The 23,416-nt window shown below is 34.9% G+C and overlaps 1 protein-coding gene and 1 long non-coding RNA gene across 7 annotated transcripts in view; both read right to left on the reverse strand.

The window, feature by feature from the left end:
* Positions 1-23,416, reverse strand: part of DCAF6 (DDB1 and CUL4 associated factor 6) — an 84,546-nt gene that overhangs the window by 20,210 nt on the left and 40,920 nt on the right. For 2 of the 6 annotated variants that reach the window (XM_062631092.1, XM_062631093.1), the window contains exons 11-16: positions 19,023-19,175; positions 13,497-13,556; positions 7,284-7,389; positions 4,662-4,777; positions 3,745-3,828; positions 3,248-3,569 (exon numbers count right to left, since the gene is read on the reverse strand). In XM_062631092.1, the coding sequence (XP_062487076.1) occupies positions 3,248-3,569; positions 3,745-3,828; positions 4,662-4,777; positions 7,284-7,389; positions 13,497-13,556; positions 19,023-19,175 (841 nt within the window). The remainder of the gene's footprint in view (positions 1-3,247; positions 3,570-3,744; positions 3,829-4,661; positions 4,778-7,283; positions 7,390-13,496; positions 13,557-19,022; positions 19,176-23,416) is intronic. The other 4 variants (XM_062631095.1, XM_062631097.1, XM_062631094.1 and 1 more) reach the window with 3 other exon arrangements.
* LOC134170054 (uncharacterized) lies at positions 7,502-13,488 on the reverse strand. Its single transcript, XR_009967105.1, has 2 exons — positions 10,303-13,488; positions 7,502-9,880 (listed from the first exon to the last, which is right to left on the reverse strand). It is a non-coding gene; the product is annotated as an uncharacterized LOC134170054 (long non-coding RNA).

The following is a 23,416-nucleotide window of genomic DNA, read 5'->3' on the forward strand; positions in this document are numbered from 1 at the left end:
TGAGAGTTTCCTTTATATTCATTTCCCCAGCTGTGGGGTTTCTCCTCAATATAGACAATACCTAGTTATTAGGAATATAAAAAATATGACCTAAAGAAACCTAAAATTGGTTATTGATAAAACTAGTAATTCTATATACTGGAAAAGACTTATTAGTCATACAGCTTTTAGCATTCAGTTTCAGAAGGCTATGGCCTACTTTTTATGTCCCAGACAAAAATTAGAAGTCAACATTGTTTGTACCACTGCATAAAATAGGTTCACAAAAAGTAAGACTGTTGCAGGCTAGTCTTATAACCTTCTCCAGAAAGGAAAAATCCCAAACAAACAAGCCCCAAAGCAACTCCACTCCAGATATTCTAGAAAGGGAAAAATCTGCTTTATTACTTCTATACTAATGCCATTAATTATCTTACGGGATGATGTATTGGAAACGAAACTATTAGATAAACTTGAGAAATGAGATTTAGTAAAGGAACTGTTAGGTTACACAATTTACTAAGTGAGAAAAGAGAAAATGTAAGCCTACAGGAAGCATCCTGGTGGAGTTAAGCACCAGTCTTGCAGGCAATTTTGTTTAATATATTGCTAATTGTCTTTGAGAAAAACGTAGGAATGTATTCATGCAGTGCATTGAGGATATAAGGTTGGGTAACTTTATGAATATAGAGGGCACTGTAGGACCTTGAGAAAAAGAGGTGGGTAGAAATGCAGTAGTATAAAATTGATAGTCATACACTGCTGAGCTTCCTTCTGGTGAAAGATAAGAACACATTAATTAGAAATTACAAAATAAGGAAGACTCCAGTATGCTAACTGATCTTGTGCCTGAACCACAAGCCACCACTATGAGAGAGCAAGAGAGGAGAATTATGTAACTACAGCTTACTTGTATCTCACAGAATCTTCTCTTAGACAGTCAATAATACCATTAATCCTGGCAAAAGCCAAACAGTGCAGTGTGCATAAAAGTCTGGTCTACCATATTCACAAAATAAGTGGAACATGGAGGAGAACAGACAGGAATCAGCATGACTGAAGGAAAACCACAATTTTTTTACTGCTAAGAGTGAGAAAAACTTGGCAATCAGTCTAGTGAGATATAGGCTGAAAATGGACAGGATGAACATCACTGAAATGATATGTACTGGGCATGAAAAAGTATTTCAATCGAAACTGTATCTTAGCACAAAACAAAATTACTAATTTTAGTCAATTTACATCCATTATAGCAACAATGTTTTGAGGTATCTTTCCACTAGTTAATGAGCCAGAGGGAGTTTAAATAAATGTAATCAGTTTACGAAAGGAATTCACAGTAGTAGTAGAGAGGACATTCAGGTCCTTTCACTCTATTTCATACAGGATATAAATACTAAGAGGGCTTATAGCTAGCCTTTAGGACCATCAGTGCCTGTTTTCCCTCTGGAAATCCAAATTCCTTTGATCACACACAAGATGTCTTACTTCAGTAGCTCAGAGGGTATTTAGAAACTCCTGAAAATGGAAGGAGGGAATGTAGTGTAAATAATTTGACTGCTCAGAACTTAAAACTAGAAAAATTTGCTGCTTGCACACACACACAAAAGCAGAACAAAATGAACTGGTCAAGCATTAAACCTGAGTAATGAAAGCCTGGAGGCAATCCTAAACCAGTATTGACAACACAGCAACTTTTGTCAGAAATCTGAGGGAAGAATAAGAGAACAGGGGGGCTGCATAAAGAATTCTAATAGTATCATTAATTTGCTTGAATGATCTTTCCTATATAGTAAATTTAAACTGCTAGAGGAAGAAATCTTGCTGTACATAAAGGAGAAAAAGAAGCATGTGAGATGAAGTATAACTTCTTCTAAAATATACTCACTAGTGGGAAATTGTTAACAGCTATATGATACCTGGAAGTATCATTCTTACTACATTACTATGAAGATTATTACATCATGGAGACAACATAAGGTGCATGAAGAGAAGCTAAGAATCCTGCCTGAAAACAATGTGATTAAAATTGCACGTTTCTTTCACAGCTTGCTTTTCAATTATTAGATCATAATAAATATTGGTGGTGTAGTGGAAACTAGTTCTGCCATTAGGTATTTACCTACAATTACTTAGTATTGCGTGGAAAATTCATGGATTATGATGGAATCTGTATATACTGGCTTTCATAAAAACTGTCATTTCTTGAAGAGAATTACTCATGAAATAAGCAACCACTGACTTATTTTTGTCATTACTGACAATGTAGTGGCTTATGATTTTTTATTTTATAACTGCATATTAGTCAAAATCTTTTCTAAACACAACTATAAAATTCCTTCTGATTTTTTAATGAATACATATTGTAATGCTTCCTGTAAGGATTTTGCATTGCTATCATAAGAAATTACTATCAAGATTAACGCTGCCTTTGAACAGAATAGGAGTAAAGGTAAAGCATCTGACACTATGTTACATAAGACCTGAAACAAGTAAAGGAGGTATTCTCTTAAGTCTAAGAATAAAGATGTTGCTTAAATAATTATTACAGCTTTTACAAAGTCCAAGTATCAAATTTAGTGAACAAAGGTATTAAACCAGCAACACCAAATCAGGTGTTTACTGAATGATCAAGCAAGTATGTACAGCTATATTTTACAAGGAAAAAAAAAAAAAAAAAAATCAAGCTTACTAAATGTGTCTTTTATTAATCACAACAACCAGTAATCTTTTTGTTTTACTGCTGTACATTGTGATATTAACCAACAAAAGAAAAAGTATTAAGAGTTTCTCCTTCAGAAAAAAAAAATGAATGAAAAATTGAACACGTTGCTCTTAATGTATGTATTACAGACAAACACAGCATTGCTGAACAACAGTTACAAGCTCTTGCTTTGCTGAAGAACACCTAAGGTAGGGTTAAAAGAACATGTACCTGTATGCAAATCTATGAACTTTCTGTATTTCCCACTAAAGGGAGAATGTTAAAAAATGAACTACCAATATTTAGCACTGGGGTACTCAGCAGGCAGAGAGCAGGTATTAGATCTGTAGGAACTTGCCTGCCTAGGGAAAATATAGTGATATATCTCTTTCTATATATATCAATATCTTACATATTGGCAAATTAGACTCTGCCATCAATCTGTTGGCTAGTTGTCAAAGAATAATTTATTTTATTTAAGGATATAAGGCATGGGTTTCTAGATATTCCATAAATAAAAAATAAATTTTGCCAAGCAGGAACAGCAATTGGTATTCCCCTAACCTGTGTCCTGGTCCTCCTCGATACCTTGCCCCTGGGATCAGAACAGGATCATCATCACTATCATCAGTTTCTTGGAGAGCTGAGGTCCTAGTAGAGGACTCGTCTGGAGGTGCAAGCCCTGAGGATTCTGGGTGTGGCTGAGGTTCATTGTTTACAGCAAGTGAGTTGGCAGTGGATTCAATACTTTGACTTGACATTTCTTGATTCACACTTTTTTCACAGGAGGCTGCTTCCTCTACATTTCCAGAGACATCATCAACACTGGGGTCATTTTCTTCTGGATGGATTCCAGAATGCTCAGGACCAGGTTTATCTGATACAGCTAACAGAAAATATTGGGGAAAATAAGTCATACCATTAATGATTCTAACTTATTTCAGAAGACATTATAAATGATCACAGAAGTTAAATTATGCATATAGAGATTATACTGAAAATTTAGTTTTTCATTCTCTACTTCTTCATGTAACTATACTTGAAAGAGTACAGATACATACATGCTTCTGTCATCTCTACAGTTTCATCTGTAGTTTTCGGTTCTTCAGCACTTGCGTCTTCCTTGGGAGATGCATCAGGAACTCCTAAATTAAACAACTTTATAGTAAATCACAATTTCATTTAGATGCACATCTATAACATAAGCAAATCTAAATGATACTAGCACTCCTAGATACTAGATACTAGGACTAGGTACTAGACTCCTAGATCAATTCTTTCCGAAGTCCATGTATTATTTTACTGTAATCCCAGATATCAATCTGATACTAATAAAAGTCAGTGTATAGATATAAATTGATCTAGTTGCCCAGGTGAATATACTAACAAAGAAAAAGAAGTATTTATTTTTTTGTCCTTAATATCTTAATATCTTATGCTATGAGAACTTTAGCTGCAAAAAAAAAGCTTTAATAATGTTGAAGCAGCTGATTGCTTACTGAAAACTATTATTTCTGAAGACAGAAATTGAGTTATCCCTTTATTGAAAGGGATTTAAGAAGACAAAGATTTTGCCGGAACCAGTCATTTGCCTTTTGGCAATAAATTGAGCAAGACAACCATGTGTGACAAAATACTGTGAAAGCTTGAAAGAAATGTAACAAAATACCTAGTATTCATTTATGACCTCAAAATGCAGTTTTCTATTTTTCTATACAAACTGGGGCAGCGTACATCTTTAAGAAAAAAGAACAAGGGTTTTAGAACTGAAGAGAGGACAAGTTTATTTTCTTTATATTTATTTGCAACTATTTCAGATTGGTACCTTTTTCTTTCCTAAAAAATTTCATGTTCTATTATGGCTGTATTCTGCCTTCATATGCATGTATATGAGAAATCCATTTTGCTCAATGGTAGTCAGGGACATACAAAAGCCGAATTTTTACCTTAGCATTACAGAAATAATGCTGTATCTTACTTGTTTCTTCATCTTCAGGCCCCGATTCTTCTGCAGCTTTTGTTTTTACAGAGTCATCTTGGCCTTCAATTTTGCAATGACTTCCACTTCCTCTAGAGCTTGAATTTGTGCTGCTCCTGGCAACATAACATGTAAAAAATAAAAATGAAATTTAGAAAGAATATAAATAGATGAGATCTTTACAGTAGCACAGCCTACCCATCATCACCATTCTCACTGAAACCTCACAATTCAATAGCTCCTGGCAGCAACTACAACTAACAACCTTCACAGCAAAATCAAAATTTTCTTTTATTATGTCCATCACTGCTCACCCCATATTCCTCTGCATCACAGAACCTTTAAAGGATTTGTTCATTGCTTTTCAAAATATTGTTAGAACTTAGAAGGATTTACACTATTTACACTTTTTTTTACAAGCATAAGTGTTCAAAGAACTAAAGTCATTACAACTGTCGCTGAGCACTAATGCATAATCTTAACCAACCCAATTTAAAATCTGATTCAGATAAAATTCTCTAGGTATATTCATTCCTGTATGTTTTGAGGCATTTTAATTTTTACTTCAGTGTTATTTTTCACACTAGCGGTTATGTGAAAAAGATGGTTTTGAGAGAGCCAAATAACATCTTGCGCTTTTGTTGCATTAAGCCCTACAGTCTGATTCCATAGCAGGTTTTCTGTTTCCCCAGTTCCCTTCATAACCCTTCGTTAAATCCCTGCCAATTTGAATCAGTTTTCTTGAAAGCACGACAAAGTTTGCACACAGCATTCTAAGTCACAAAGCAAAGCAGAGTTGAGCGGCAGCACCAGCAATTCTCATTCTTTGCTGAGGTTTCCCAGCTGGTAACATCTAGGATCATACCTGCCCTTCGAGTAGCTGCATTATATTGAGAATGAAGTGACTGGTAGGTCCATGTCTTTCTGCATTTAATTTTCACAACACCTAAATTTCAGAGCAGATTTTTGATGTTTGTCCTCAACTGCATCATTTTGTTATATGGAACTCCATCCTACTTAATTATTGTATTCTTTGGAACAATATTTTTAGTTAGCCTCTGAACTGACAATGCCATGCAACTCTGTTCCACTACAGAATGCTCCTTCCTCTCACTACCCACATTAGACTACCCACTACAAAAGCTCCATTAATTTAGTTTACCACTACGTTCAGTTTCTTTATTGATCTATCACCACCCTGAATAGAAGTTCATAATGCAGGAAAGTATCAAATACTTTATGGAAATTCAGACAGTTTTTCTCTATTACACCATGTACATTTCTATAACCCATTATTCTGTCAAATAAGAGGTACTGAATTACGTGCATTCTACTTCCCCAATTTTAATCTATTTCCCATGTTCTGCTTATTTTAATACACTTTTCTGTCCTAAAGCCTTGAATATTGCTACCATTAGTCTGAAAAGATCATGATGTTTATTCCTTCATTCTCCTTTGATAGTATATTTGATGCTTGTCATTCACATGGTGCTACCCTTTGGCCCAAGAGATTTGGTAGAATACCTGCTATTAGACTGAATATATATGTCAAGTTAAGTTTTAGTAGTTTTCACTACTAGTAGTATTTACTTCCACAATTACAGATTTTTGTAACAGGTAATTTTCCTGTCCCTAATCTACATTTCCTGTTCACCCTATTTTTTCTTAATATTGTTTCTGAGGCAGCTGTTCATGCACATTTACCATCTTCAGCATCACTTATGTCATTAACTGTTTAAAGTGTAAAATGCAATTTTCAAATTTTGTTCTAAAATAAACACAGAAACAAAGTGTCAATGTTTAATAATATTTGTTTTCTGTGATACAGTGGTAGTAATATTTTATTATTACATTAAAAAGCCCAACTAGAACAAATAAGCAAAACATTTGCAAAATTCCGTCAAAGCTTGATTTGGTCTCTAAACAGAAAAAGAGTCTGATAAACTGGTTGAACATAACTGTTGTAGTATTTCAGATATGAAAACATACAGAGCCCTGTTTAAAGCTTCCAAACTGCTATGGGCAAGGTGTATGTTTTATGTCTACAGCCACAGAACTTTAAAGTAACTAAATCTGGTGGGTTTGGTTGGTTTTTGTGTGTTTTGTTTTTTTTTTTCTCCAGCCATGTAACAAATGCAGCAAGCATTTCTACTCACTATCTTCTACAATAATTTTGAAAACATAAGCAAAGAAATAGAAATAAGAGGAGAGAAAATAAAGATTGTGCTTGTTTTGGGAGATCCTGAGATGCTCTAGTCATAGACTTTGATATAAAACCAAGTCAGTCAGGCCAGTTAGCCCCAGGACCACCTTTCCATCACTGTACTACCCTACTAAGATAGTGAACACTGATTTTATGCCAGAGTATGATGAAGATAACATGTTTCAAATTAAAAAGATTCACAGTATCACAAAAAAAAAGCCACCCTTTTGCATGAAGGTTTAATGTTAAAGTATGTTCTTTATGTTCTGAATGTATTAACAACTAAAGCCATTTCAAATTGTCTATATACACCTAAAAATATAGATATACCATATGGAAAAATATCTGTATCTAAGACAGACAACTGTTAGTGATATGTGCTGATAAATAACCAATCAGAACCAAAATTAACTTCTTACCACTCATCAGTGAAGTCCAGCTTTATCGTGCTTGTAGTTGTTCCTTCTGTACTATAGTGCAAACTTAAAACTGGTTCACCCGCTCCTGTTCGTGGCTTATCACTCTCTGTAAATACAGAGTTGATAAAGTTTGGATTGCAATCAGTAATATAAATAAAGCTGTTATAATTCTGAAGATTCATTTAATTATCTTAACAAAGGCCAAATGTGGTAGTAACATGTAGTATATCAATTTAAGAGCTCTTACAGCCCAAGCAAAATGTTAAAAAGTTTCAGAGTAAACACATTAAATTTGCAATGCTTTAAAAATGGTCTAAAATGATTTGTATTTATAAGAGCAAACAAAGAAGATGCTGGTAAACATGCAGGTAAATAAAATTGCAGATAGATATTTTTACACACAATATTATCCTTTATCAGCAGATCCCTTTTCTATCAAGTATATTAAGAATGTAAGTGTTTTTGGAAGTGGTATTCAGTCTTTTTTTCTCATTAAATACATATATAAGATTATGAGATCTAGACATAATCAGTCTAGAAAAATCACTACCCTCTTTTTTTTTCCTTCTTACAAACTAGTCAACTACAAGTATCTTTAGATCTGCTTTAAATTGTCAGCTATTTGTCATAAAACCACTGTAAATTCATGTTCTGAGAGCTTTGGGTTTAAAAAACCTTTCGTATTATAGCAACTGTAAGTAGAAAAGGAGTATTTGCAAAATGAACTATCCACGACATCCAAAAGCAACAGAAGTGAATAAAATAGAAAACCACTGCAAGTCTCCCAAGCTTCTGCTGCATATATAGTTTTAAGGATGTTCAGTGGTCTACTTCAGAACAGAACTGTTCAATGATACCTATCCATGCACCACCCTTGAATAGAATGAATCACCACAGCCTATCTATATGCATGGCATAGTTGCCATTAATACTGAAGATGGCCTTGGGCAATACTAAATAGTTAATGGAAAGTACCACCTGGTTAAGCCTCACTACAGAGGTGCCATTCTCTCAGAACTCAGGAGAGTTTTCTTAGTATTAGGCATCACTCAAATGACTGCTAATTAGACTATGTAGTCTCACTTGTCATGAATGCTGAACCTTTTACCTCAGGACTGTTTGGGCAAAAGCATACCATATTTTCTGTCATTTACAGAGTACAGAAATTTGACTACAAGTATACCTGCAGTACTGATAGCACACAGACACTTAGAATACAGAAAAAGCTTTAGATCATCTTTGGGAAATATCAATTAAAATCTAACATTTAAGCACAAGCCTACTAATTCCCCCACTTATTAAAACAGTAATGGCTATGATACTACCATAGAATATTTATTTTTAAAAATACAATTAAATTACAGGATTTATGAAACAGAACATAAGCATTTAACCAAACAATCAATGCTCATATTTTTAAATTGCTGACAGGCAGAAGCCTGCTCAGAAGATGAGAGCAGTGATCGGCTGCACCAAAGAACTTTAAATATTTATTTCTACATATTCTGAAGAGGAATCAAATCAAAACAAAACCAAACCAAAACACAAAAACCATACAAAAAAATAAAATAATTTTATGTGGATGAGGATTAACCAATTACAACCATGACCCTAATTATACATAGGGCATAGACCTCATTCTATGCAACAACAAGATCATAGACTCTCTAAAATAAAGTTTCCAGTTCTACTTGTTTTAAGAGTAGAGCAAAAAAAAAAAACAAAACAAAACTGATCAAAAGCAAGTTTTCCATTTCCTGAAATACACTGAGAAAGAAAAGAAACAAATGTCAGGAAATATTCTAGTGGCACATGCAGATATTTCTGGAAAAAAAATTACATGCTCTTTCTCAACTAAACAGGTGCTTTCTCTATTTTTTGGCAATCTATCCATGAACATCTTTTAGTATAAACTTCTGTTCAAACTTTGAGCATCCCTTCCTAAGCAAATACTGATCACTCAAACATACCGCACAAGTTATCAGGAGCTGGACACTGAAAGAGTAAAAAATAACATAGCTGACTTTTCCTTTCTTTCAATACGCACTGAGAAAACATATCTTTGAATTGGGAACCCAGGCAGGTAAAGAAAAGCAACTTCCTGAATTGTCCAAGACAGCCACCAAACAATGACTACACTGTAACTTGATACTGCTATGCAACACTTGCTCCAGCACAAAACTAGTTAATATTACTGACCAAAGTACCTAAAAATCACTGCCCTGTAATGAAGCTAATTGACTATTAGGCTTGTGTTATAAAGCTCAGATCACATTATCGTAACAGTGCTTTCCTGTCTTAAAATCTTAACATGACTGTCCTCTACACTTACTGTAGAAGGAGTGCTCGTACTTATTCACACTCAAAAAGTCAGAAGAATTGGTGTAAGCAAATTTAAGCAAAGAGGACATGGACTGAGAAATTATTTTTACAAATTTCTGGAAATAGTTGTTAAACTATATTGTGTAATAACTATCTACAATAACGTGAGATACAATTTGGATTGGGTCAGTTTCTTCTTTTAACTAGCTTTTAGTGCACAAAATCAAATACTAGTAAGAACAAAAAACTTTTAAGAAGACAGATGAGACAAGAATCTGATAATAAACCACAACAGAATTAGTTGTGTAGCTCAGCATTTTATATTAATACTGCTAATGAAAGCTGAATGGAATCCTCTGTGAAGAAATCTAGTAAGCTTTGCCTACATAATTGAACAATCTTTTAGAGAAATAACATAAAATCCAGAAGTCCTGAACTCTGTTTTCAAGAACAGAGTTATTGCCAAAGACTGACTAGATCATAATGAAACAGGGTCCTCTTTCACTACTAGTTTCACCCCATCAGGCCAGATCTACTTCACATTGATAAAAAAAGAATGAAGGGTAGAAGAGGAAAAGTTGTACAGCTTCTGTGATGTAGAGAGAGCTATTGCCAAAACCATTGATCTGATTGCAAACTCCAGTAAGGTAAGAATTGTTCCAAGAGAAAGTGGTAGCCTGTCAATGCCTTACTGAACTCTATTAGAAATTCCTCAAAAATACCCTGAAAATTTAATGTGTTTGGCTGTAAAATCTAAATAAAGATACTATCAACAACTTGTATTCTTATTTCATAAGCAACCCTGTTCTAGAACAGACACTCCCAAGAACAGTCTGTTCTCTAGGTACCTACAGAAGGAAAGAATTTTTAATCTACCACCCTTAAAACTGAAGACAAAATTTCATTCATAACCTTATTAAAAACAAACACGAAACAAAAAAAAAAACACAACCAGCAAACCCCACTCATACACACGGAAAGGAATACCTCGCATACACACATTTTCCCCTTAGAAAATGAATTTACGTAAGTGTAACTTCACAAAGATTGAGTCTCTTAACTGCAAAGTGGTAAGTGCATAAAGCCAGTTTAACTAGGTAATGCAATCTGTAAACCTAACATTGTAAGGAACTTTAAGCTCATTTCCCACGTCTCAAATGCTGCCCTATGCACTTCTGTATTTGCAAACCCACAAGAAGGGAATGGACAACTTTTCACAAAAAACTTCCCAAATAATTCCTATCCAGCACTAACCATGATCTCATGAGAAAATCAACTTTGTACATTCTGAAGATAAGGTTATGTTCTTGGTGAAAACAAGACAGTTACTTCTGAGGGAAGAAAAACTGATCCAAAGAGGAGAAAATAAGCAATGTATTTCAGAAATTAGGAATTCTCTGGGAAGGCTTAGCACATGAAAATTCATCAGAAGCAGCTCAACTCGAAGGAGAGGGTGGAGATCCTTCTGTCTAGCGAGGAATAATGACTGAACAATGTCACACAGATACGAGTCAGTATAAGGCACAATGACTAAGGGAAGACCAAAAATCAAATAATTGGATGGACCAACCTAACCTATAGCCCAAGGCATACACTCACTTTGTCTAGATGACTCCTACAATAATCTGATGCAGTACTGCACTTCACTGAAGAAGGCAGCAGTACAGACCATGCTGTGAACTGCACAAACCACAAGTCTGAAATTCTTGAGCTTGTACCTGCAGAGCTCACTATAGGTCTGGAAAGCTCTATATGCAGATCAACACTCAACCAGTTTATCTGACTGGGATGCAGAGCTAAGTAGCTGGGACACAGTGTGCCAATACAGTTCCCAGGACTTACAGTACTGCTCATGAGGAACCAACTCTGCCACATCTGACAAACCAGCTTGTTCTGAGCCAGATCAAGTATCTATAATGTGGCACTGAACAGTCTGGTATGGACACTGCCATAACGAATTACCAAACCCCCGTACTAACTTGGAAATACCTAGAAATATATCAGTAATCAGTATGGCTTCTATGTATGTAGGAAGAAGCATTACACTGGTGTGGGATGCACACACACATTTGAACTTCAAAGTTACTGAGCTAGCTCTCTGGCTTCAGATTTCCTCCTTAATCATAATTCAGGCATAACCTTACAGTCATAACACTGCCTTCACACAGCAACAAATCTAAAAGCTAACCTTCTGTTATTACAAGCACAATAAAAATAACAAGTGTAGAGCACAGTAATCCACTTGAAATAATTTTGTCAGGATAGGAAGGACTTACAGCTTCTGCTGGACTGTCACAATAATGGTATTATAAATTTATATCCATGTGGTAAATATCAAAAACTCTTTAAACCCATAAACAATCTTAAAATGCAGATGCCAATAAAAGAGACTGGTCCAACAGAAGACAGCTGATTCAGTACCAAATTAAGGAAAGACAGGAATTAGAAATAAGAAGCACTTATATATAAAAAGAACTGATAGGACTTCCTTCATTAACTACAACTGGTATTATTTCCTTCATTAGCTACTTACACTTTTTTTGAAATTTCTATTCAAATATGTATTGAAATTAATGCAGTTTAAATTAAAAAATCCAACTTGATTAAATCCAACAGCAAATTACTCCTCTGGTTATTACTTAATTCATAACTTCATGGAACAGTTTATCAGTTTTCCAATTTCTCTGCAGTGGTAAGAACTTCAGTAAACATACAGACTTTCTGTGCTAATTTTTGTTTCTTCTACTCTCGTCAAATAATACTTTATTCTGAGTTAAGAACAAAGAGTATAACTTGGCCACTAATTATAATCAAGTTTTCTAGCTATACCTGGCTATTAGAGTGATGTAGACTACTGAACCATGTATAATTGGCAAATTTGTACACTGATATTTAAGGGTATTTCATCACAAAATGTAATCCCATAAAATTAATATATTTTGTCAATATAAAACACAACTTGTTTTTTTTTCCTAATGGTCTGGCATCTTAAAATAAATAATAATCTCAACAGTTGCTGAACAATTTTTCAGAAATGGGATTTCAAAGCAGCATTCTAGTTTAGAATGTGAAACACGATGAAACAGCCAGCTCCTTTGTGGGATTTGATCTATTAAATCTCTACAAAGACTACTTATGGAAGTAAGCATAATGCAGAATGTATGGAAATCTATTTTTAAATTACCATCTATCACTCATTAATTATTCAAGCATAAATATTCACTACAGATGACATTGGTTCAGCTGGTATAGGGTCACCTATGGCGCACTTCACTGTTTACAATTTGGAGACTGATGAATAATGGGCAAAGAGAGACCTCACAAGCATTCTTTCTACTACCGGCCTATAGGGTATCTACAGAGAAACACTAATACTTATTTAGCATAAGGGATGTTGGACAACAGGTTACAGAGGTAAGATGCACCTAAGACCAATAGGCGCTCTTGACTTAAACTGTATACAGGTATAACAAAGCTGCACATATCTCTTGCATAAGATAAATTAATCTGGCATTATATGATTTAAGGTGACTTCAGTCTTAATATTTGCACTTTGATCCAAGAACAGCCATTCAGAAAAAAGACTGTTTAAAGAATTCATTTTACTTTGCATTTTGAAAAAAATATTCTAAATGTCAGTAGAGTACACAAGACACAGTACCTCCACTGAACGCATTAACAATAAGATGGCTTTTGAAAACAATTAACCTTACTCTGTTACTCATATTGGGAATTAAATAATTTATGAGTGTCCAGCAGATCTGCTTATAGAATTCTATTTTATGTAGATGAACAGCATTTTTACACTGTTTATCATCATGAAAGGCAATTTTAAAAGGAAGCATTGCAATCAACTATGGCTGGGTATAGTGCATTTCCTGTCACACGCACCCTGTTGCTCATGAAGTGACATGGATCCAAGCTGTTTGTTAACCACAGAAGAAGGAGAATCTGAAACAAAAACGAGATTTCAACTTAAAATATAAGCAGCAGAGAACTGCAGAGCAATGTCATGATCATATGTTAGTTTAAAATATATAAAAAGCAGCAATACAAGGAAGCTTTGGGTTTGTTTTATGAGCAGCCAGCCATATTGCACTTTCTAGGCGTGACAGAAGCAAAGCCACTTGTGTCAAATAATTATGTATTACTTTAGGTAGTTATTCAAAAGCTTGAAGCTTGCTGAAATGTCAGTAATAAAAATGCCTGTCCGTTACCAAAGATTTTACTACATCGTTCAAATTTCTAACATGTCAGGAAAAACCCTGAAGAGTCATGACTCCTAAAGCCTTTGCTCTAACTACCAAATGACACTAGTATTTCAAACCATGTGCTAAACGTATATTTCAGAATATTTATACTTCAACATGAATTACTCAATATGTAAACCTATAAGCATAAAATGAAAGAGATGAGACTATTTATAGATATAACAGCATACAGACTGTTTGATAATTCTACATTCCTAGATGATATACCTCTGTAGCATCTGAGAAGATGTTTTCATGAGTTTATCACAGTACTAAACCAGTCTTATGAAAATCATAATCACCAGGGGAAAAAAAAAAACAAACAACCCAAAAAACCCCCAAACAACAACAAAATAAAACTAAACCCCCAGCAGTCAGTGCATTTTTTTTGTACTGGACATTACCAGCTAATAACTATCACCAGCACTGCATTCATTGTACAGATAAATGATAGGCTCAATGTTCAACATCTTCTGTGCACCTATTTCCCTTGTCACCTCTGAAGACGAGATAATACAGAAGTCAGATCTCAAAATAAGCTGATGCACATAAATTAATGCAGTATTTCAAAGATACTGTCTAGGCTACATATCTTGCTTCATTTGTTAATCTTCTGTTATAAACAAATACAAGCTAAACTAAAAGGATTCAATATTTTGTATTATAAACTGAGTCATACTTGCCACTATCACAGCACACTGAAGGAATTTGAACATAAATTTAAATTTACACAATGAAAGTAATTAAATAATAACACACTCTCTCCTACAGGAAGCTCACTTCCAGGTTTGGGCCAGGATCATCAGCGTGACCTATTATGTAGTATAGCCATAAAAACTGCTAAACTGACAAAGCTGATTTAGATGATCTCCAGAGGTCCCTTCCAACCCTAATGATTCTGCGATCCTATGACTTGTAACAATATATTTCACTTTCCAAAACTGAAGAGTGGTTTTCATATAATTTCTAATTTAGAAATGAAGTATTTACACTGGATTTTTTTCAGTGGAGTAGTAAACCACTTTTTAGCATGTAAACTAGAGCAAAACACTAGTGTAAAAATGCACCACGTCATTATCAACTTGTATTCCAGCTGACTCAGCACAGGAACTGGTATGCCTATCGCAAAGGCCAGCTGGCTTTGATCGCTGACTCAGAGTTATGAAACCTGTGATTGGGATTAACTTGTATCGAAAGTGCTAAAGGGAGGGGAGGTCTTGGACAGCAAGCTGAGAAACACTGCAGAAGACAGCGATTCTCAGTCGCACTCTCTTCTTGCAATTCAATTCTTTCTATAAACCTATATGTCCTTTCTAAAAAAGTGTATCATGCCACCAAACATTTTATTTGGCTGGAAAACCTAATTGCATCAGCTCTTTAATTCAGACCAAGATGAACAGAAGAAATATGACTGAACTAACATACTTTAATTAAAAATTTAAGAAATTACGTTTACTACCCTTATCAGCACTTCTAAATTTTATTAAGACTTAACATTATACAACAGTAAGTAAAATGGAAGTGTGTTTTACCATGTTTATCATACCATTACAGTAAGCAAAAATGAAAAATTTTCCAGGTAGCAGTCCATGCCAATGTAAGCTTAAACTTCCCACACTTCACTATTATTTTGATGTCTTCTTACACCTTTGTGAATGCATTTCACTTGTAATATGAGAAATTTTAAATAACATATTCCAGTTAACATGGTTAAGAGCTCAGTTTGTAGAAACTGTAAACTCAATTTTTTTCCTTTTTCAAGTGATCTGAAGCCACAGATCACCAGCACCCCTTGAAGTGGCACTGCAGTTTAGAACCCCACACCTCAGACGGGGAAATAAACATGAGCAGGAAACCAGCCTAGAGAAGTTCAGGTAAATGCCTCTTTTTTTAATATATGGCTTTGTTTTGTAAAAATTCTGAAAATGTACTTTCATCATTTCTGATAAAGCTTTTGAAAAAAGTATTACCAAAACTGTGCCATATAGTTAAAAAAACAAACAAAAATCCAAACTCTTACCTGAGCCTTCATAGGCTGGGTCTACATCCCAATGCAGCTCACCACTGGTTGTAATGTCACCAGTACATTCTAAACTGGAACACCACTTAAAGAGGGAACTGGAGATTCAAAAATTTGGGGAACCTCAAACAGAAAATAGAAGATAATTTTAACAACAGTTACATGCTGAGGGATCTTCCTATAGTGTGGGCAATAAGCATCTGACTTCATCAAAATGCTAGCATGCCACCTCTACTGTTTCGGTTAAAAATCCACCTACCTACTTATATAACACCAGCACCAGCGTGACAGTCAGGTCTGAAGCAGTGAGACCCAGTTTTATAGTCCTAAACATGGTACATACAGTGTACCTTAATCTAAGAAATGAAACACTTGTTTTAATAACTAGGAATAATTGCTTTGCAAAGTGAATGAGTTCTTGGGTAGGTATTCTGGACTTCAAATAGACACAGTTCTATATCTGGGTGTTTCCAAAGAATGCAAAGAATCTAGTAATAAGAAATGCAGTAATTCCCTTGTTCTTTGCAGAAAGCTTTAAGACAGAAATTAAGGTCCAACTTGTTCCACTGAAAGACACTGACTGCGTAGTTAGGCCAATGTGCATCACAGGTTCTGCAATATACTAGCATGCACAGGTATGTATCTTGATACCACAATAAATGCAATCTAAATCAAATTAATTTTTCCTCAAAGAATAAAGGTTCACATTACTTCATGTTTTTGTGGGCGAGATTACGTAATTAGGTAATTGTAATGCACATACAGCATATCAGCACTGGGCAGAGCAGCAATAACAATAGGTTGAAAAGTTCCACCTTAATTGTAGCTTGCATATAACACTCATTGTTTTATACTGCCTGTGATCTGAATGGTATGAAATGCCACAAAAATATAAGTCAAAACTAGTCTTTGTTGGAGAAAGTATATAATAATAAAAATAAGCCAAACAAAACCTTACCATAGTTCCCTAATTAAATTGTCTAAGACACAAAAAGCTGAATCTGTTCAATATCTAAGCAAAGGCTTGAAGACTATGAGACCTGATACATACAGCATATACTGCTTCTAAAATTCAACCAAATTTACACAATACTTAAGAGGTATCCACTAAAACAAACTCTTTTTGTCACATGAGTATGAAATATCTTTTTCATCAGTCACATCAGCCCACTGTGAATCATTCTCAGTTAATGCATTTTTACATTCAAGAACAAACTTTTGACCATATTTTTCTAAATAGTGATGATTAACTATTACAGAAACAGCTTACAAATCCTCATGTAACTATTAAAAGTCCTTACTTAGACTAGGAGACAGAATAACTACCACATAGCCTAATTTTCTATTAAACCTGTAAAATCTTTCAGCTCTTGACATTCTCTACCAGTAATTTCTTACATGGCTGAAGTATTTTTTTCTCCAGCCTGTGTCCAAAGCTATAACTGAGCTTCTGTGATTGCAAAGATAAGGATTAAGAATGAAGTGGCCTTAGTCTCACACTGAATTCCCCCCAGAATTGCAAGTATAAATTATACAAGTTTTACCGAAGCAGGGATTGAGAACCTGCAGCCCTGGTCCAGAGGCACTGATGCCATTTCACATACTGGCAGACACATTTTGGGGTATAATTTTTGTTTGAAAATTCACAACTAGTATGTACTTGAAAACTAAACATCTGCCTCAAGACAGAGCAAAGACAAACCCTGCAGGGGAAGAAAAAAAAAAAGAAGAAAAAAAGAGATATTGTCTCTTTTTTAATTTATTATTTATTTATTATTTATTATTTAAAATTATTATTAAAAAAAAAAAAAACAAAACCAAAAAACCCAAACAAACAAAGAACTTCTTCCTTCTACCACATTTCTGAAAACACCAGCTTAGCACAGGGTTGGAAAACAGCTGCCTCTATGGAGAAGAAAGAGATCAAAATTTTGCAGCTCTGGTTGCAAAGAAACACACTGCAGACAAATATATTCCAAAAACGAGCCTTGGGAGCTCAGAAAAGAAACAAACCAAATCATCTGCATACAAAGAAATGAGTGAATACAAATAATATTTCCATGTCCAGAGTGCAGAAATCAAAAAAAGTTGTTTTGCTTGTTCTCCTCCTACAGGTAATATGGCTGCCATTCCTAAGATAAGCACAAAGCCCTCCAAGGATTTACTGGTTTCCAAACATTTTGAAAACTCACTGTAGAATTTGCTTGTGTAGGAAGTTATTCAAAACTTGGTAACTACATATTGTAATTACAGCACTAGCCACTCTTTCATCAAACTGTTCTGTAAGGCTCCAGATGGATTGAACCATAGCAAGTTAAGCTGTGAATGTATGACACAATCCTTGTAAGCAATGTAGCCACACTTCAACTGTCACAGAATTTATGTATAGAAGAAACATTGCTAGACATTATTTCTCAACACAAAATATGCTGATATTTCACAAAGCATGCAGCTCACTCATCTTTACATGCTGCCATGACAAAGTTCACTTCAAGTTTATGCTTTAGGGTTTACCTCTTTATTCACATGCATGCTTCTACCCTAACTTTCACAAACATGTCTCTTTAAACATCTCCAAGACTTTCTTGTAGTAATTTTTAATCTCAACAAGAGAAGGGGATGGAGAAAAGTTACTCTTTTCAAAAGAGAAGAGCACATCTGGAGACTTTGGCTTGCTAACACTACGTTCACTACACTTACTGTAAAGCCATTTAAGAGTGCCAAAATTCTGTTTTACTGAACTGTTATCCTGATTTAGAACATCTGCTAAACCAAAGCCAAATCTTAAATGTTGCTATCAGATACAGTTAACACCAAAACACAATTTCAAGTGTATAATAACTTTAATCAGGATACAGCAATTTCTTGCTCAACTGCTCTAAAAAACATTGCATATACCTGATGCCATGCACTCAGGAAACTTTCTCTGTTTAGTATCATTTAGCTATATAATCCAAACATGTTAGGTAGATGAAAACTGTCAATATGACTCTTTCCCTAACCATGTGATGATAAATACCACCACATGCAAGGTAAGAAAAGCAGCAAATGCATTAACTGTCTTGTTCTGGAAGAGGAGCATCTCAGCAAACAGCAGCACAAACTGTAGCTATGTTAGCTGCTTAAGAAACCTTGACAAATGACAACCTGATGTCTGAGGGTCCTGTGAGGAGCCCCGATCAGAAGAGGACGACTGTGGAGCAGAACCCTCAGCTAGCTCTCGCTGTCTCTGTTCTGCCTTCTTAAGCCTCAGTCGCTGCAGGCCCCTACGGATTATAGCTAACTCGGGTCCCATTAACTCTGACAAACAGGAAGGGGGGAGAGAAAGATAAAAAAAAAAAAAAAAAAGGCATGTAAAAGAAAGAAGCATTGAACATACAATATACAGAACAGGGAGGAAAGGTGGGGGGACTGACCAAAGAGAGAAGCAACAGAAACAACCAGAAATTATAAAACAAAATATTGAAATTGTTTTCCTGTTCCTAAATGCGTAAGTCACAGGATTCAAAAGTTTAGGATTCATGTCATACATCTCCCTCCCCATCTCCAACACTTAAACCATTTAACAGAATTACTTAACAAAAATAGATAGATCCCAACTGATTCAAAATAAACCAAACAACAGAAGCACTCATTTTCATGTTCCTACACACATAACAAATGAGAATAACTATGGCATAAAATTATGCAACTCTGGTCTACAGATAAGTTTTTAAAATGAATGCAACAGCTTTCTCTGTGTGTGTGTGTATATGCATGTCAATACAATTTTATTAAAAATAAAAAAGCAAAAACCCACAATGATACCCTGTGAAAAAAAGTAAACTGGGATTATAGAAATTGGTGGCAGAACAGCACCTAACCCAAAAATACACTTTACTATGAACACGTTTTTTTATTTTAGACATTCCCAGTGGGTGAGAATTCAAAGTCTGGAAACACTGTTAAGCAGTTCTACAGAGAAAGTAATATATTGGATCACAAACAATTTAGTATCATTCTCTTAACAGACTGTTGTTTCAGTTCCATGTTTAGAGACTTCACTGTTTTCACCATTTTATCTTCATTAATTTGTCAGTTATCCGTTTTTGGCATGTACCAGTCCAAAATACTGTTTGATTAATAGTTTTTTTTTTTTGCTAACTGCTATGAAACTAGATGTCCAAGCAATTTTTTATTCTTTCATTGCTCTTTGAAGGTTTCTGCCACTTACACAAATGTCGTATAGCAAGTGTTTCTCTTTAGACAACACAGACTGTGCCTGTATTAGCAATGGCTGGAGCACAACATTGACCTGAACCAGTACTGAACTACTCTCATCTATAATATAGTAGTGTAGAGAAGCTAATTCAGACTGAAATATTCACATCAAATGCTCTAGCTAGTTCTGTTCTAACTGCTAGCCTAGGCCTATCCTCAAAGTATTTCTATCAAGGGCACTCTGGAGTATTCTGTACGCATGAAGAAATCTGCAAAGAAAAAAATACCAGCACTATGAAATGTTACTAGACAGCATTAGACTGGCATATAACCTTTAATCTAAGCAAAGTCTTTACAAATATTCCATAACCCTTATTCTTGCAGTGAAGCAAACAAATTTTCTATTTTCTTGTATAAAGAGAAATAAACCCAAAGTCAGAATCCAATAATTCAAAAACCAATGGCAAACACCAGTTAATATCAAACAGTCACAAGCTCTAATGTCCTCAATCTAATACCATATCTGGGAAATTCACCCTGCCAGTTTATGGTTGATGAGGTTTAGCAAGAAGGAAAAAGATATACTTCCTAAAAGGAATATGGCATCAAGGAGATTTGCTATGAATAATTTTCATGTGCTATGAATATTTAGGAAACTTAGAAATTCAAACAGTGTAGAAAATACTTTTAAGGAAATTTCAATAACGTCTAAAATTGCAGTTTTCGGTACTTGCTGCTGATTCAGTCCCACTCGGTGCAGAGACAGTTACAACTTAAGATGTAAAAGGAATTACAATTCAAAATGTAAAGAGATAACTACTATCCTGAGTATGTTCAATAACACCACCTTTTATCAGTTTAGAATCTCTAAGCAAATGTTTATTTTTTACAGCAAACGAAGTGAGGAAATAGAAATAGAGGAAAAAAAAAAAGCTATTGCACTTTCCCATTCAAAATTTAAAAGCAAAGTTACTTTATATCAGAACACATATAAAGATTAAGCTTTGTCCTAATTAGTCAATTGTCCCTCTGTCCATGTCATGTGCCCTGTCTCCGTTCACCCCCCCACCTTCCCCCAATGTTACCAATGTGTATCTGGAATATTATTTGGGGGGAATATTATATTTTACAGTTTGTTGTATCTGATGTTTATTTGTGATTTGAAACTACAGCATCTTAAAATTGATGTAAAATATGAATTAATGGTTCCCACTGAATGGACCAAGCCTTGGGAGAAAATAAATTTAATTTTTTTCCTTAGTGACATGCATGAAGATCTCCAGCAATTGTTGTCTCATTATTAAAAAAACTGATTATTCAAAAACACTGACAAGAACAGGCTACTGCAATTTTGCACCCATCTTGTTGATTATTTGCAAATTACTCATATTTTCAGTTTTATTCTTCTAGAATATACATTTTGATAAGACTTACCTCAACAAGGTACAGCACTGAACCATTTCTGTACTATTTTGAACATGTACTTTTTCAAAACATTAAGAGATGAATTAATTCAGATGCAGAAGATCACATGCTCACCACATGGCATATTTTTCTGGCACACTATGCCAACAATATATATGAATGATAATACATATGCAAAGATATTGCTACTTCAAAGACAGAATTACCACCAGCACCTGTGTTCAGAACAGAAATCTGTAGAAATGAGTTATGGAAAGCTGTCTGTCAGTTCCATTCTGTACTATGAGTTCATACTCCAATTCTAAACAAGTCATTATCCAAAAGCATATTCTTCATTTTCTAAGTGTTTGCTACAATATTCAAATTTGTATCTACCACCATTTCATGCAAAATGATGGCTGAAGGCCTCTTGCCTTCTTTCTTGTGCTTCCCAAAATGCTTCCACAGTCATCCATCTTTTACAACATAGCTTTATGCAGTCTTCCTACCCAACCCCACTGAATTTAAACTACTATTCCTATTACCAGTTTCCCTATCCTGCCATTCCAAAAAGGTTTTATTCAGCTCTAACCAAACTGACAGAACCCTGCTCTTGATGCAGCCAGCAGTATTTTCACATTTATAGACTATGTGAGAGTTTGTGAGTAAATAAAAATCTCAGAACTGAGCACTGTCATGCGTTACATAAGTATACAAATATTCCAAAATGGAAATTCACATTCAAGCCTACCCATTCATAAACCCACTTCTACAGCTCTGCCATAACCTGCTCCCTCTGCCCAGGAACTTCCCCTCTCCCTGAACTTGCCCATGTTACCCAAAGACTTGCCTGATAGCAACGTGTTTTAAAAGCAGCATAAACTGGATAAGGTGCTTCCTAGCTGTGCAAACATGTAAGTTTACATCATTTACATTGCAGGAGTCCTGCAGACAATTTAAAGATGATGCCTGATCCTAGCACTAAATTCTGCATACAGCAATAAAGAATACCAGATAAAGTTTTGCTTTATTTCTGTGGGCTTGGAGTATGTGCTATAGTGACTTTTTTTTTCTTTTAAGAATCAGTGGCTAATCTGACACTCTGTTTTGGTGTACTCAAAGAACCTATCAAACATTATACAGTAAATTAGAAACTATCTACTGTCACCAAAACAACCACCATTACCCCCTTCCCCTTTGAAACTGAATATATGAAAAGTCTTAAGTCCACAGTAACACAGGGAAAGAGGAAATGCATTTAGAGAAGAACAGGATTAAGAAATGACAATTTCAACTTCATGCTAGCAGAATAAACTTTTACTTAGAAATTCAGACAGACTCAGAGACAAAGAACAGAACACTTTTTCTGGTCAGCGTACATTTCTTAAAATGCTTCTGCTCACTGTATATTTCTTGCTAAACAAGTATCAGACTAAGGCAAGGTTTGAAAGGGTGAGAATGACACATCAAAGGAATTTCATCTGATGTTTTTATCTTCCCTATCTTTCAGATACCAGATATCTAATTATTTCTCATCTGTCCCAAAGATTTTGGCTGCAGCAGCCACAGTACACTGAATGTAGCAAATCTCCTTGGGAAATCTCCATCTCGCCTTTACTCCAGAACATCCGATTTAGGGACTTTTCCATTGACAAAGACCTTGATTGTTTTTTATTAACACCACCCCCCACCCCACAACAGAACTGCTGCAAGACAAAAGGCAAATATATGAAAACACCACTGGATTTTAAAATAATCAGGTCTAAACCTGTAGGCATTTTAGATTGCATGAGCCTTTCCACCTCAACTGTGAGGCCTAGAAAGTCACCTTTAAAAAAGTAAAGGTAAACTCTTGTGCAAATACTTAACTCTAAAGGGCATGGCATCTTTTACTAAATAGAGATGGAAATGGACAAGTCAAAGCATAAAGTTGTCTT

This window comes from Pezoporus occidentalis, unplaced genomic scaffold, assembly GCF_034315485.1.
Source record: "Pezoporus occidentalis ecotype Australia unplaced genomic scaffold, CSIRO_AGI_Poc_V1 ctg368, whole genome shotgun sequence".
Classification (NCBI taxonomy): domain Eukaryota; kingdom Metazoa; phylum Chordata; class Aves; order Psittaciformes; family Psittacidae; genus Pezoporus; species Pezoporus occidentalis.